Genomic DNA, 12,563 nt, shown 5'->3' with positions numbered 1-12,563 from the left:
GAAGTAGACCTTTTGCTAAGTGAATGACGAATGAAAGGGATAGGCTCATAAGTGGAAGGTAAGCAACTTGCACTTGATGTTATAGACGGTGGGGAACCAGTGGAGAGGGGTATTGTGCCTGGAGAAGGAAGCTGGGAAAAGACTTTTGGAATACTATGCAAGCGCAGCAAGATCACATTAATCAGAACGAGAGTAAAAGATGCATTGCAAAGCTTATATTCCAGACCACCTGGTTTACTCTTCTCTAAGTGTCATGATATCAAAGTCCTGCCTGAAAAAAATTCATAACAAGTTTATGAGTTTATATAAGTTTATGTGCTCATCTCTAAACTTCTGGTTTTGGTTGCTGATGATTGTAAATTTTCCATCCCACATGTCAGCTGCAGCACTAGGTAACAAGACTTCCTCCTGGGAGGAGACAGGATGCCTTCAGGGCTTGAATATCTTTCCTGTTCTGAGCTTATATATATGTAAATCAAAAAATATTGATTTTGGATGCTAGCTCTTGAGATGTGAAGATAATGTAAAATAGTGTTTTCATTGTAGGATCCCATCTGATACAATACATAGGATGAGCCACACGATGGGAGCAGGGTTAAGTTTCCTCCCCAGCTCCTGGCATCTTTCTTCCAGCTGTCTTTGAGAAGATAAAGAGTGATGCTGACAGGTTACATATGCGAAGGCATTCACATTGCCTTAAGATATCTTCACCTGATGAATTCAGGGCCTTCCAAGAAACTAGAAGAGACTCCCTTGGCTCCTGAATTAGACTTCTCTGGTTAAAAAAAAAAAAAAGAAAAAAAGTCACCTTTTTCTTTCACTTTAGGACACTGCTTTTCCCACCCCAAAAAAAGAAAACTTTCACCTTTTGTTGAGGAAGGGCTGCTTTTGGATTTCAGATTGGGGAACAAGCTGGTCTGTCCCCAGTCTCATCCTTAAAAGAGTTATGAAGGTGCTAGTCTGCAGCAAACTTGCTGTTGCAATGTTGTTTCATATCTGCTAAGTACTAAATCATGATTTGCTTCTGAATCCTGCTATCAAGGTCATTATAAAAGCAGAGTGGGAATTCCCAGCCAAAGGCGGTCATTTATGTTGGTAGCTAACAAGATCCTGCAGACATCAAAAATAAATGAGGTTCCCTGATCCAGTTACAGCAACAGCCAAAAAGCTTCAAAGAGGTCACAGGTGTGGAAATTGGAGGACTCTTAATGGAGACGGAGATAAAAAGGGATTCTCTAAAGCCTTGGATGTAAGTCTCTGATGTGAGCCATGGTGAGTAATGCAATTGCTAGGAGGTATCTCTAGCTTTGCCTAGAGCATGCTAGCAACTAATCACAATGTTTGCCCGTAGCCAAACTGTTCTCTCCCTTTCCATGCTTTAGAATAACAAAAGTATTAGGCAGAAATGCCGCTGTTAATGCAACATATGGGTGAAGTTCCAGACTATTGTGTATATAAACTCTCGGTCTTAATACCAGCAGTAATTATAACTTGTTCCTCTCTCTCTCATAGTGTGGTGACACCCCAGGAAGTGATGCAAAGTTCTCTGTTTGTGCATGTGTTGACTTAGGCTGAGTGCAGGAGCAAAGTCCATGTAATCTCTCTTTTTTTTTTTTTCCTCTCTTTTTTTTTTCCTGTCAAAACTTCAGCTGTAATACTGTGCAATTGGAAACTTTTAGCATTTAACTTCAATGTTTTGTCTGTCTTCAGTTCTCTTAGAAGCTGGTTCTGCTGCTAGTGGATATGTTACTTCTTTTCTGTTTATAATGCAAACTGACATTTGTTTTTCTCTTTCTCTTGAGGCTGATTTTGTTCAAATTAGAGATTTCTTTGCAACATATGTTTTCTCATTTTCTAGTCTGTAGTTCTTGAGGCCCCTCAGCAGTTTAGGCTATGAGGTCCTGCCCTTGTCTGTACTTGATAGAAAAAGTATAGTGAATACCATTAAAAAGTCAGCTTTTGCTGCCAGCTATCTGTGGTAACCTCGATATCTCCTGTTTGAACAGAAGGGATCCAGCAGTCATTGCTGAATGTAGAAGAGTTTTTAGTGTTGCCCTTGGTATGTAGGGTGTGAGCAAGTCCAAGGCTTTTTGTTTGTGCTGGTATATTACACCATGTAATTGCATTCATCTTTTGATCTATGGTATGAATTAGTTCCATTGAAAACGTTTTCTATTTTTAAATCAGTTGTCTTGAATTTAGTTCTTGAAACGTTCTGCCTTTTGGTTTTGTTTTCTTTTTTGCATAGATGTTCCATGTTGTGCTGTGTTTAATACAATTGTTAACATGTTGGTTTTGAGGGTTTTTTTTATAGTGCTTTTCTCTGTTTTGTATGAATTTCTTGATGTTTTGTGTTACAATGTTGTATTTATCCAGACTGAGGGTGTTTGTTATCTCATAGTATCTGAGTACCTCAGAATTCTGAGAAGATTTGTCTCTAGTGCAGTGGTATTATCCAGAGTTATAGAGGGAGAGATGAGATGTGGAGGTTTTAAGTGCTGTGTTTCCTTATCTGACTTGACTGAACTGTCCGTGTTCAGTGTAGGCTGAGCTGGAAGCCCAGGGCTCCTTCCGCGCTCAGTAGAGAGGTAGACGCATCTTCTTGAAACTCAGATTATAGGTGGGATAAATTGACCTCGGTGGAGAGAAACTGGCTCCTGCAGATTAGAGGCTGAGTCTAAGTTTCTAACTTGAGTTCCTTTATTGCAAATCCAAGGTTAAATGGGATTATTGAGGACCAAGTGACTCTCCATAGGCCAGTGTCATAATCTGCTATTTCCCATGGCTCTTGTGATGCCCACACAGAACATGAGCTTGCTCCAACGTGCTAGAGCTGCTTCCCCCATACCATAGTAGCATTTCAGTGTTCCTTTGCATTCCCCAACCCGTAGTCGTTCACTCTTTTCTTTTGCTTGGGTCATAGTTTCTTTAAGACAGGGAATTATTTTTTTCACGTGGCCTGTTCAGCAGCTATTGTTACAGAGCCCTGGTCTGTCATTGTGCCACAGAAGTATTAAACAAAATGGCACGTAGCGAGTTTGGCAGAGCAGGAAAGTGAACGTGAACATCAAGAATTTGTTTTGTGCTCCAGCCATTAGATAGTCTTCCTTGACTTAAGCCCCTTGCCCTGTCCTCCCCCATGGTTGTAATGGGTGTTGAGGGTGCTGTTTGTAAAGTTTTGTGTGTGTAGTTTTCTTCCTTTGCGGTGGTTGTGCTTGGGGTGTGTGCTTGCTGGGTTTTTTTTAATCAGTTCATGTTGATTCTTATCGTGTGTTTGTATAATAGTTTGGGGTTGATGTAATCATTGTTACATCTCTTAATGAAATATATGTATGTGTGTCCTAGGTGTTTGCATAATTCATGAAGTCAAGTATGTTCACATACCACTTGTTAGCACATGAGTGCATGTAGTACATGCTTCTCTTCTTTGTATCAGTGGCTCATTGGGAAGGTGCACTATAATTATATGGTATGTATAGAAGTATATACTTAAAAAAAACCATAAGCTCTACCATTTATTTTCTTTCTGCTCCACCCGCCCTAAGAAAGTAAAGAAAAACACACACTTCTGCTAGGCTTCTAGGATAGTTTATTTTTTCATTCAGCCATTAGTTTATTCGTTCAGGAGTTGTACACTGGAAAAAAAGTGCGTCCATTAGACAGTGAGGGCTTTATTTATGAGGGTGGTGGTGTTTCAAAGGGGAGGCTGTCAAGTCCCAAAAGAGCCTTTCATGGTGTATTCTCAGCGTGCTTCTGAGGCCACTGCTCTGCTCATCAGGAGGAGAGGCAGAAATGTGGGCTTTACAGAGCAACTGTGTGTTTCACTGGTCCCTGCGCTCACTGACGTTTATTTACATATTGGGAGAGTAAATGGGTAGAACAGATGGCAACCAGACATTTGGTGGTTCTGTTCCCGTAGGCTCCTCAGGGGTCTTGCATTCAGTTTTTGCAAAAAGCTTGTCCTATAGTGAGGAGAAAAAAACCCAGGAGCCTGTTCACAACTATGAAAGGCTTGCTGGGATTTTACTATAGTGACAGATTAAAGCACTTAGTGAAATGTGAAATAATTACAGATTTGTTTTACAAGTCCAGATAATTGTTGTTTAAGATAAGTCCACTGGTGTGTCTGTGTCTCCCCCCGCAGTGATTTGAAGCCAGAGATCTCTTCCTTCTACAAAATGAGTTTGAAAAGAAGCAGTTTCTTTATCTAGGTCCTGGATACATTTTGGGCTTTTCTGCAAGTATTGTAACTCATTTGTGCTCTTGCAAAAATTGAATATCTGAAAATTTTGCAGGGCTTTTCAGGGTGTCTAGTATGTGTTACATTTTCCACTATTTGCAGTTATGAAACTGAAGTTTTACTTCCATACCAAGTTGGATGTTTTTCTCCCTTGCTTTTTACACACTGAAATATTGATTCAGGGCTGTTCCAGAGTAGCAGACAGGTTGCTTTAGTGGTTTGGGGTTTTTTTTCCAGTGTATGCATGTTGTTTGTTTTAGACAAGTGATAATTAAAACAATTCTCCTAGGCAAAACCATAATAAAAAGTACACATTTTGAAAATAAGTTAAAAGGGGAGGTGTAAGTCAGGTTTTGAATGTGTAAAACTCTCAACCTGCACATTGTTACTTCCCATAAAGCAACCAGGTGTTTCTCGGTAAAGTGGGGAGAAATCACATGAAAAGTGAAGGCCTTGACCTTATGTGCAGCGTGCCAAATCAGCATCTCCCATAGTTTGAAATGATGAATTCTCATGACTTACTGGTAACACTTGGAAGCTTCCTACCGTTTGTAGGAGAACCTGTCAAATAATGTATGTACCAGACCTCAGTTATTCTCATCTACAGTGTGGAATCTCCTAATACTAGGTAAAAATCTGTAAAGCAAACCTTCCAGGTCAATGCTGAGCTATTTCTCTTTCAACCAAGATGGCATTCAAAGTAAAAATAGAATTATTGATCCTCTATCAGTAAGTAACTCAGACTTTACCAAGTGTTTTCTAATGCCCTTCTTATTAAATAATGTCTTGGAAAAGAAAAAACTGGGAAACCATATTCCCCTCCTCAGAGAGGCTTATATAGTAAATTATGGCAAAGAAAGTGAAAATGGTATATGTCAAGAAACACTATCATCTTGAAACACATTTAGAAGGCTGATCATTAACAAAAAAAAATGAAGTGGAAACTCACTAATTTTCTGTAGGCCGTGCTGCAGAAATATTATGTTAAGATTAGTTTAAATGAAGATAATTGCCAAACTACTAGATTTTTGGCAGTATACTCCACAAGCCATGTAAAATGCAGAAAATCATTTCTCAGTAAGAGTTTTTAGCCTGACTGTATTGGTAGTGTGCAGTGTTAATGAAGCTGCTACGTCTCACCCAGTGTGTGATTACATTTCTGTGATATATGCAGCAGTTCTCTTAAATGCTTTGTAAAGCACTTTGAAATCCTGTGAGATCAAAATTAAATACAAACCTGTTATTAAATAGGACCTAACTTCCTCAGTTTTTTATATGGGGTGTTGCTGGTTTTAGGAAATGTATTTCTAAACTGAGCCCACCATCACAGCACAATTACTGAGTAAATCACATCCTAGATAGTCTTTGATTTTTTTTTTTTCCCCCTGATAAAATAACATAGTTTAAACCTTTTCCAGTGGTTTGTAGCCAGATGCAAAGTCAGCTAAAAAGATTTCTTCAGAAAGATTTCTTTTTCTACATCATTATGTAACTAAAACTAGCCATTATAAATACTGTAGAATTTCATGGCAGTCTTGAAAGTCATGACTTCTGTGTCCCAGTTCCTTCCATTAGGAGGAGATGGCAGTTTAGATGATCACATTTTCTTTATGGCCCAGAGCTGGATAAGCATATAGCTAATTCAGGAACAGCAGGACTCAAGCAATGTGAACTGGTAAAATTCAGTGCCTCAGAGTTAATTGTCTTGCGTCCAGTAAAAACCTATACCAGTAACTTTTTTTTTTTTTTTCAGTGTATGTTTGGCACACCTTGTGTAAAAAAGCTAAATGTTTCAGGCCGTATTTGTTGCTAAGTCATCAGATGCTAGTCCATATCTGGTCATGTGTCTCTCTGAAGGGCTTATTATTTTCTTCTGTCTGGCAGACTGATGTCTTGGTGTTGAGCTGCGATCTGATCACAGATGTTGATTTATATAAAGTTGTGGATCTCTTTCGGACCCATGATGCTACTCTCTCCATGTTGATGAAGAAAACTTATGAACCCACAGAAGTGGTACCAGGACAGAAAGGGAAAAAAAAGCCAGGTATGTAGATAGGAATATATATATATATATAAATAGTAGAGAAACCATTAATATGTATAATATGTATGATTATCCATCAGAGAGTAAAAGAAATTAAAAGGTACAGATACCCTATTTTCTCCTCAGATACCTTAGTGGGGGTGTGACTTGCTTTTTTCCAGTTCAGAATTAAGTATTAGAGTCGTGTAATCTTGCAGACTCTGGTCCAAAGCTCACAAGAGTTCAGGGAAAGGCTCCAGGTGACTTCAGTGCGTTTTGGATCACAGCCTAAATTTTTGTTACACATGAACATTAAAACCATTAGGTTTTTCAGGAGCACTCAGCATCAGCCAGATTGTAACTGGGAATTTTACCATTGACTTTAGGGAGCAGAGTTAGATGGGTAACAAATACTTCTGGAAATTCTTCCCTCTCATGGTATGTACTGAATTACTCTTCTGAGATCACATCCAGAAGCCTTTTACTAGGCAAAACTCCCACTGATTTCAAGGACTTGGTTAGATGATTATCTGGTCCCTCTTACCATAATATCTGAGTTAGTGCCTTGTAAGCTTTAATGTATCTATTCTCACAACACTGCTGTAAGGCAGGGCAGGGCTATTATCCCTGTTTTACCTATATACTAAAAGTACTGAACACCATACAGTTGTTCCCATACCTTACCTCTCATTTTCTTTTAATGATATTGTTAAATTGCTGAGGCTTGATTATTGCTGGTTGAGTGTGTCCTGGTCCATAATTAAAGCTCACAGGCATTACGGTAATACGAATAAGAAAGCATGGCTTCAAACTGTTTGAAAGAGGAGGGAAATGCAAGCCAACAGTTGTACTACGTGTGTGTCTGAAAGTGGAGGAAATGTGTGGTTGTTTTTTTTTTTTTTTTTTTTTTTTTTTTTTTTTTAAAGAAAGGTACTTAGACTTTTTACATGAAAAGATTCTCTGGAGCAAAATGTGAGAATAATAGAGCTGAAAACATTTAGGAATTTGACTCCCTAACAGCTCTAACCCCCGCCTGTTTTTAAAAAGGCAATCTAAATCATAATTGTGTGTATAACATTGTCAAGAACATTACTATAGCTGCACAGTTGAGCATTCAGGAGTTAGGAAGGGCCTGGAACCAATGGATCTACGATTAAACATCATATAGTTGCCCAGTAAGTGAGCTCTGCTCAGCACACAGGGCAAGGCAGGGGGAGGTCTGCGAGCAAAAACAAGATCATCTGAAGGCTCTTACCAAATGTAAACACATCAGGTTGCCCATGCATTCTTAATTTGCTTGTTTCCTAAAGTCTGTGTGCATGGCTTTGTAGCATTACTCTTCTTACATTACTTGTATAATAGTTTGTGTATGATTTCCCAGATCTGTAAAAGACCGAACTTCAGAACATTGAAATTCCATCATGTGGAAGCATTTTGACACCACAGTGTTTATGTGTGGGATTGGATGCTAAAGGTCTCCCACTAAGAGCTACTCAACTTGAGCTGTCCTGGATAGCCCTAGGAAGTTGCTGTTTTCTCTCTGAAGCATCTCAGATGAGACAGGTACCTTGGCCAGTCTTTTTCACAGTCATTTGCTAGCGATAGAGGAGTGGTGAGACTAAGGACTTTCAGGTTCTGAAATTCCAAGCTGTGGAGGGGGACAGTACGGTTTAGGGTGTACAGGCCCTCCTGCCTTTCACCCCTGCTTGACTGAATGTGCCCTATTGCTGCTAACATTGCCCAGTCTCACCTCATCTCTTTTCCCATGCTTGTGTCCTGCTGCTGCCAGCCTCTATTTCTCATCTTAGTCTTGGTCTCTTTGCTTAGTCTTTCCCTTCAAGCATTGTTGCCAGAAGTCCAGCTTCTCTTTCACATATCCCATTCTTCTTTCACTACCAGTCGAGTCCCCTATTCCATTTCAGACTTCTCATCTCATCCTGCTGCTTTTTTCTGTCCATTGGCCTCTTTTTTTTTTTTCCCCTCCCTTCAGATTCCCATCTCCTTGGTCCAGTGTCCTTCCATAGCCTGTCCCAGGTTTGCCCAGTTTTCAGGGATTGTTTTTCCTCCCCCTTCTAGGCCCAGTCTTGCTAGAGTCCTTGTTTTTTATGCTTTTTTCCCCTCCTCTGTCCCCGTCGCTTTCGTTTGTATGTTTGTTTTTTTTCCTCTGTGTTAGTAATGTTATAGAAATGCGACAGATTGAGCTCTTTTCCCTGGAGCAGTCATCACCGTGTGGCTGTGGAGCCTCATGCCTTGGGTGCTCTGTATGTACCACCTGATGGTCCAGAAGATCTTAGATGGCACCTGCTATTTAATCAGTTCAAAGAGTTGAGTGGTTGAAAAAAACCCCTTTCCATAGGTGTAAAACCTGCAAAAATTTTTGCAGCTAAAATAGACGACTTGCAAAAGTATGTGAAACTGCAGTTTTCCAAAGGTTTGTAACAGAACAAGATGGTAAAAGTTGCATTCTTGATTTGCAGATCAGCAGCCCTAACTAAATGTCACATTCCTTCTCCAAAGAACTGGCGTACTGGAACTTTTCAAAGGAAGGGCCCCTTTAAGCTTAGGCTAAACACTGCCTTAGAAGCAGCTGAACTGTTTTCTCTGAAATTTTCCAAATTTCCCTCCTAAGGCAGGCAACTGGTATTGAAAACTTCATCCCAAACAGTTCAAAATTGACGAGGCTTATAAACAGCTAAAGACAAGATACTAACACAAAGTATTGGGCAGCCTTTTGTGGTAGGTGGCACTATTAACTCCTCCTCTAATAAGTGGCATATCAATGGATCATTAGTTCTGATAAGCCACTAGATGTATTTGCAGCTTTATTTATTGTTAGACTGTTGCTACAAATTCATTATTTTTTTTGAGTCAGAGGAGAGCGAGACCTTTATCTCCCATACCAAGTCATTGCTTTTAGGATACTCTTGAACATTCAAGACCTGTGATGGAGGGAACAGCTTTTAAGTTATCGTGAACTGCAGCCTTCATCAGCTATAAATTGATACTGACGATTGTCTTAAATGCTTGGCCTAATTCAGTTGCAGGTTATAGAGTGAAGTTCACTGGCTTCTATACTTAGGGGAGGTCTCATATTGACTATAATCATCCCACTGGCTTTTAAAATTGATAAATTAGAGGCATGGCAATCAAAAAAACAAAAGAGTGCTAATGAATGGTACTAATCCAAATAAACAGTGTGTGTCAGAAGTTCAGGGACCCAGAATGGAGTCCCCGTGCTTAAAGATGACTTGCAAGGGACTGGATGGGGGAAGAGTGCCTGAACCTTCTGTGTATAAAGAAAAGCAGAAGAGATGGGGATGGTGACTCTTCCCTGCTTGTTTTTCTTGTCTTGAAAGCAGCAGGCATGTCATCACTGGTATTCCCTCTGTTTGCCAGAAGACCTCTCTGGTGGTCTTGCAGGCTGCGTTGTGTGAATTCTCTCCCCTTAATTGAAAGGGTGGAGATACTGAATCTTTAACAAAGATGTCTTTTTCCCAAATGTCAATTAATTATGTTTGATTAAAAAGCGTTTTGGATGATCTGACTGAAAGTTACTTCTTCTCCCCACTGAATGGCTCAGCATCCGTCCTCTCGTGATATCATAATTTCTTTAGGTCATTAAAGCCCTCAAAATTGATCTAATTTCTAGGGTACTTAAAAATTGCAGTAACTGTTTCAGATCCTTATTTATCTCATGAGGAGGCAAAACACATCCTGTATTCCATTTTTATACTTTAAATCATTTTTTAGTTAACGTCATTGCAGATTTAACATTTTTCTCATTCATTCCTCACAGGCTCTTAGTAAGCTAGCTAGCTATTCAGTCTTCCGTTTTATCTTTCCTCACCGCAGAGCGCCAGTGTGATTTGAAACAGCCCTCTTGTGTCTCTGGGTAATTGATTTTTAGTACTAAATTTTGTCTTTTTTAAATTACGAAAGTAATGCTGTTTATTGCCAGCGTACAGTGAAAAACTTACTTTGACCTGACGTTCACTGCATATAAAATACATCTCTCTAACATGATTTTACTGTCTGTTTCTTATCGATCCGCATGCGCCAGAGGAACTTGTTTGGCAGTAGTTATGTAGCCAATATATAGTTCTGTTTTCAGCAAGTTTTCTTTTTTCTTTTTTGGTGTGTAGACAAGACCTTTCCTATAGCGATGTAGTATGTTGCAAATAGAGATATCGTAGGTACATTTAGTAGATAGGCAGCAGCAACCTGAACTTTCTTTGAGAGAGGTTCGGGTTCCCTGACTGAGAAACACTGGCATTGCTCTGCCAGGAGACCCTGATTAGGTGGCGGTGGGGATAGTTGTCTAGCCCCTAGTCTCAAATTTCATCGTGCTCCCTAGAATGAGGTTTGTCACTGCTTTCAAGACTCGATTCTGATTTTTACGACGTGTGAGCTAATTGTACTTAATTTGTCATATTGTTGCATGTTCAGGCCTATTTTTGTACTCTTCTGCTGTATAATTAATTTCTGAGAAGGGGTGGGGAGATTTCTGAAGAGGGTATGCTTGATCACTTGGATCAAAGGCTGCCAGTAGGAGAGCTTTCAACAGCTGCATAGGTTTGACTGTATTTTGATAGTGGTTGTTACTATGGTAACTCTGATGGAACAAATATGAAGAAAATAAAGGATGAGGCTGAATTGGAGGAAATGGGGTTAAAATGCAGTTTAGCTGAGAAAAGATCTTAAAGAATTAACTTCTTATAGAGGATGCTGTTATGTGGTTAAAGGCTTAGGATTTAGGAGATTGAATATTTGCCAGTTTGGCCCCAAATGGGAATTAATGGGAAAAAGGAGGTTTTGTTAGGACTATGCATTCTGTATGTGTATTCTTGCATGGTCTATGTTTGTGTGAAGAGCAGTCTACGGGTGCCACCAGAATTATGGCTCATATTACCAAGTGCAAGAATAAGTTTCTTCTACTGTGTTCAGAAATAAATGCTTTAAATTTCAGTAGACCAAAGTCACTGTTAATGCACTATTACTGTTTGCAGCAAATAGAAATTGCCACAGTAATATATGTGAGTATTAAGTATTCTCTTTGGCAGTTTTACAAATAGATATTTAAAACAAGTTAACCCACCCAGAAACATCAAAGTGGTGGGAGTTTTCAAATCTGTGCTGTTTATATGTATTTATGTGCATGGTTTAAGTTTTCTATTGCTATCAGTATTCACCTGAAATAGGAGATCAGTTGAGAAGTAGTTATGTCTTGCCTAAATCGTAATACTCTCCACACCACCTAATTCTAATGTAAGAAATTGAATGATTTATCTTGAGGAGGAAACAGCTGGATTTTGAAGAATTTTGATTGCCATGGGATTTGTCATTATGTAAATTCAGGTAGTAGTTTAAAAAAAAAGAGAGGGAGAGAAGGGAGGCACAATTTAGCATAGCTCAAGATAGTGTTGCATGTCAGGACCTGTAGTTAGCATCTTCATAGCAAGGGTGCAAAAAGCTGCAGGGACAGTGTTTTGAATGTCGTGATCTACATATCAGCTACCCTGATTGAAAAGAAGTATATGAATATTGTGCAGAATTAGTACATATTTATTATTTGCTGGGTCAGTCTTAAACCTAGTCTTTCATGTTTCAGGGGTGGTTGGTGGTCCCATTTGTCTTTCCAGTCTGCATTAAGACAGGATTATGTAACGATTGTGTTTGATTTTCTACTTCAGTGGAGCATCGCGACTTTATTGGAGTGGATGACACAGGAAAAAGATTGCTCTTCATGGCTAATGAAGCTGACTTGGATGAAGAACTTGTCATTAAAAGATCCATCCTTCAGAAGTAAGCTTATGAGTCCTTGTAACAGAAACTGAACTTGGAATGGGTAGAATAGGAATGATCGATAAAGACAAAGTGGGATGAGGAGGGAAGAGGTAAAGAAGCTTTTGCAATTTTCAGTGAGCAGCATTTGATTATTCATTATATCATTACAAGCAGTTGATAGGCTTGTCTGATACCTTTATTGTGAAAAATTCCAGGAAAAGAGATGGAATGGATGTAAAGGTAACTTTTCTGGAAACGAAGCCAGTATGGTTACAGTTCAGATACAGCCTTTGTAGTCTGTCCCATACTGACAGTCAGGCTTCACCTCTGTGAGATTAGTCGCGTGTAGGGCAGCCATCTGAGAGCTGGGAAATTCATCCATGTGCACCTTGTAAATCAAGGATGTGGACATCCAGGACCTGCTCCTAGGTAATCTCTTCTGTGAAAGTATCACTGATGTATACTGTAGGCCATGTGAAGTGTTTGGGCTTTAATAATCCACTGCTAGGTGTTATC

At 39.4% G+C, this 12,563-nt stretch overlaps 1 protein-coding gene across 1 annotated transcript in view; it reads left to right on the top strand.

Annotated features, from left to right (window-relative positions):
* EIF2B3 (eukaryotic translation initiation factor 2B subunit gamma) overlaps positions 1-12,563 on the top strand; it is a 100,826-nt gene that overhangs the window by 14,621 nt on the left and 73,642 nt on the right. Inside the window, exons 4-5 of the mRNA XM_026104345.2 lie at positions 6,125-6,284; positions 11,954-12,065. Of these exons, the coding sequence (XP_025960130.1) occupies positions 6,125-6,284; positions 11,954-12,065 (272 nt within the window). The remainder of the gene's footprint in view (positions 1-6,124; positions 6,285-11,953; positions 12,066-12,563) is intronic.

This window comes from Dromaius novaehollandiae, chromosome 8, assembly GCF_036370855.1.
Source record: "Dromaius novaehollandiae isolate bDroNov1 chromosome 8, bDroNov1.hap1, whole genome shotgun sequence".
Classification (NCBI taxonomy): domain Eukaryota; kingdom Metazoa; phylum Chordata; class Aves; order Casuariiformes; family Dromaiidae; genus Dromaius; species Dromaius novaehollandiae.
The sequence above is the reverse complement of the archived record's forward strand: the minus strand, read 5'-3'. Positions and strand labels throughout refer to the sequence as shown.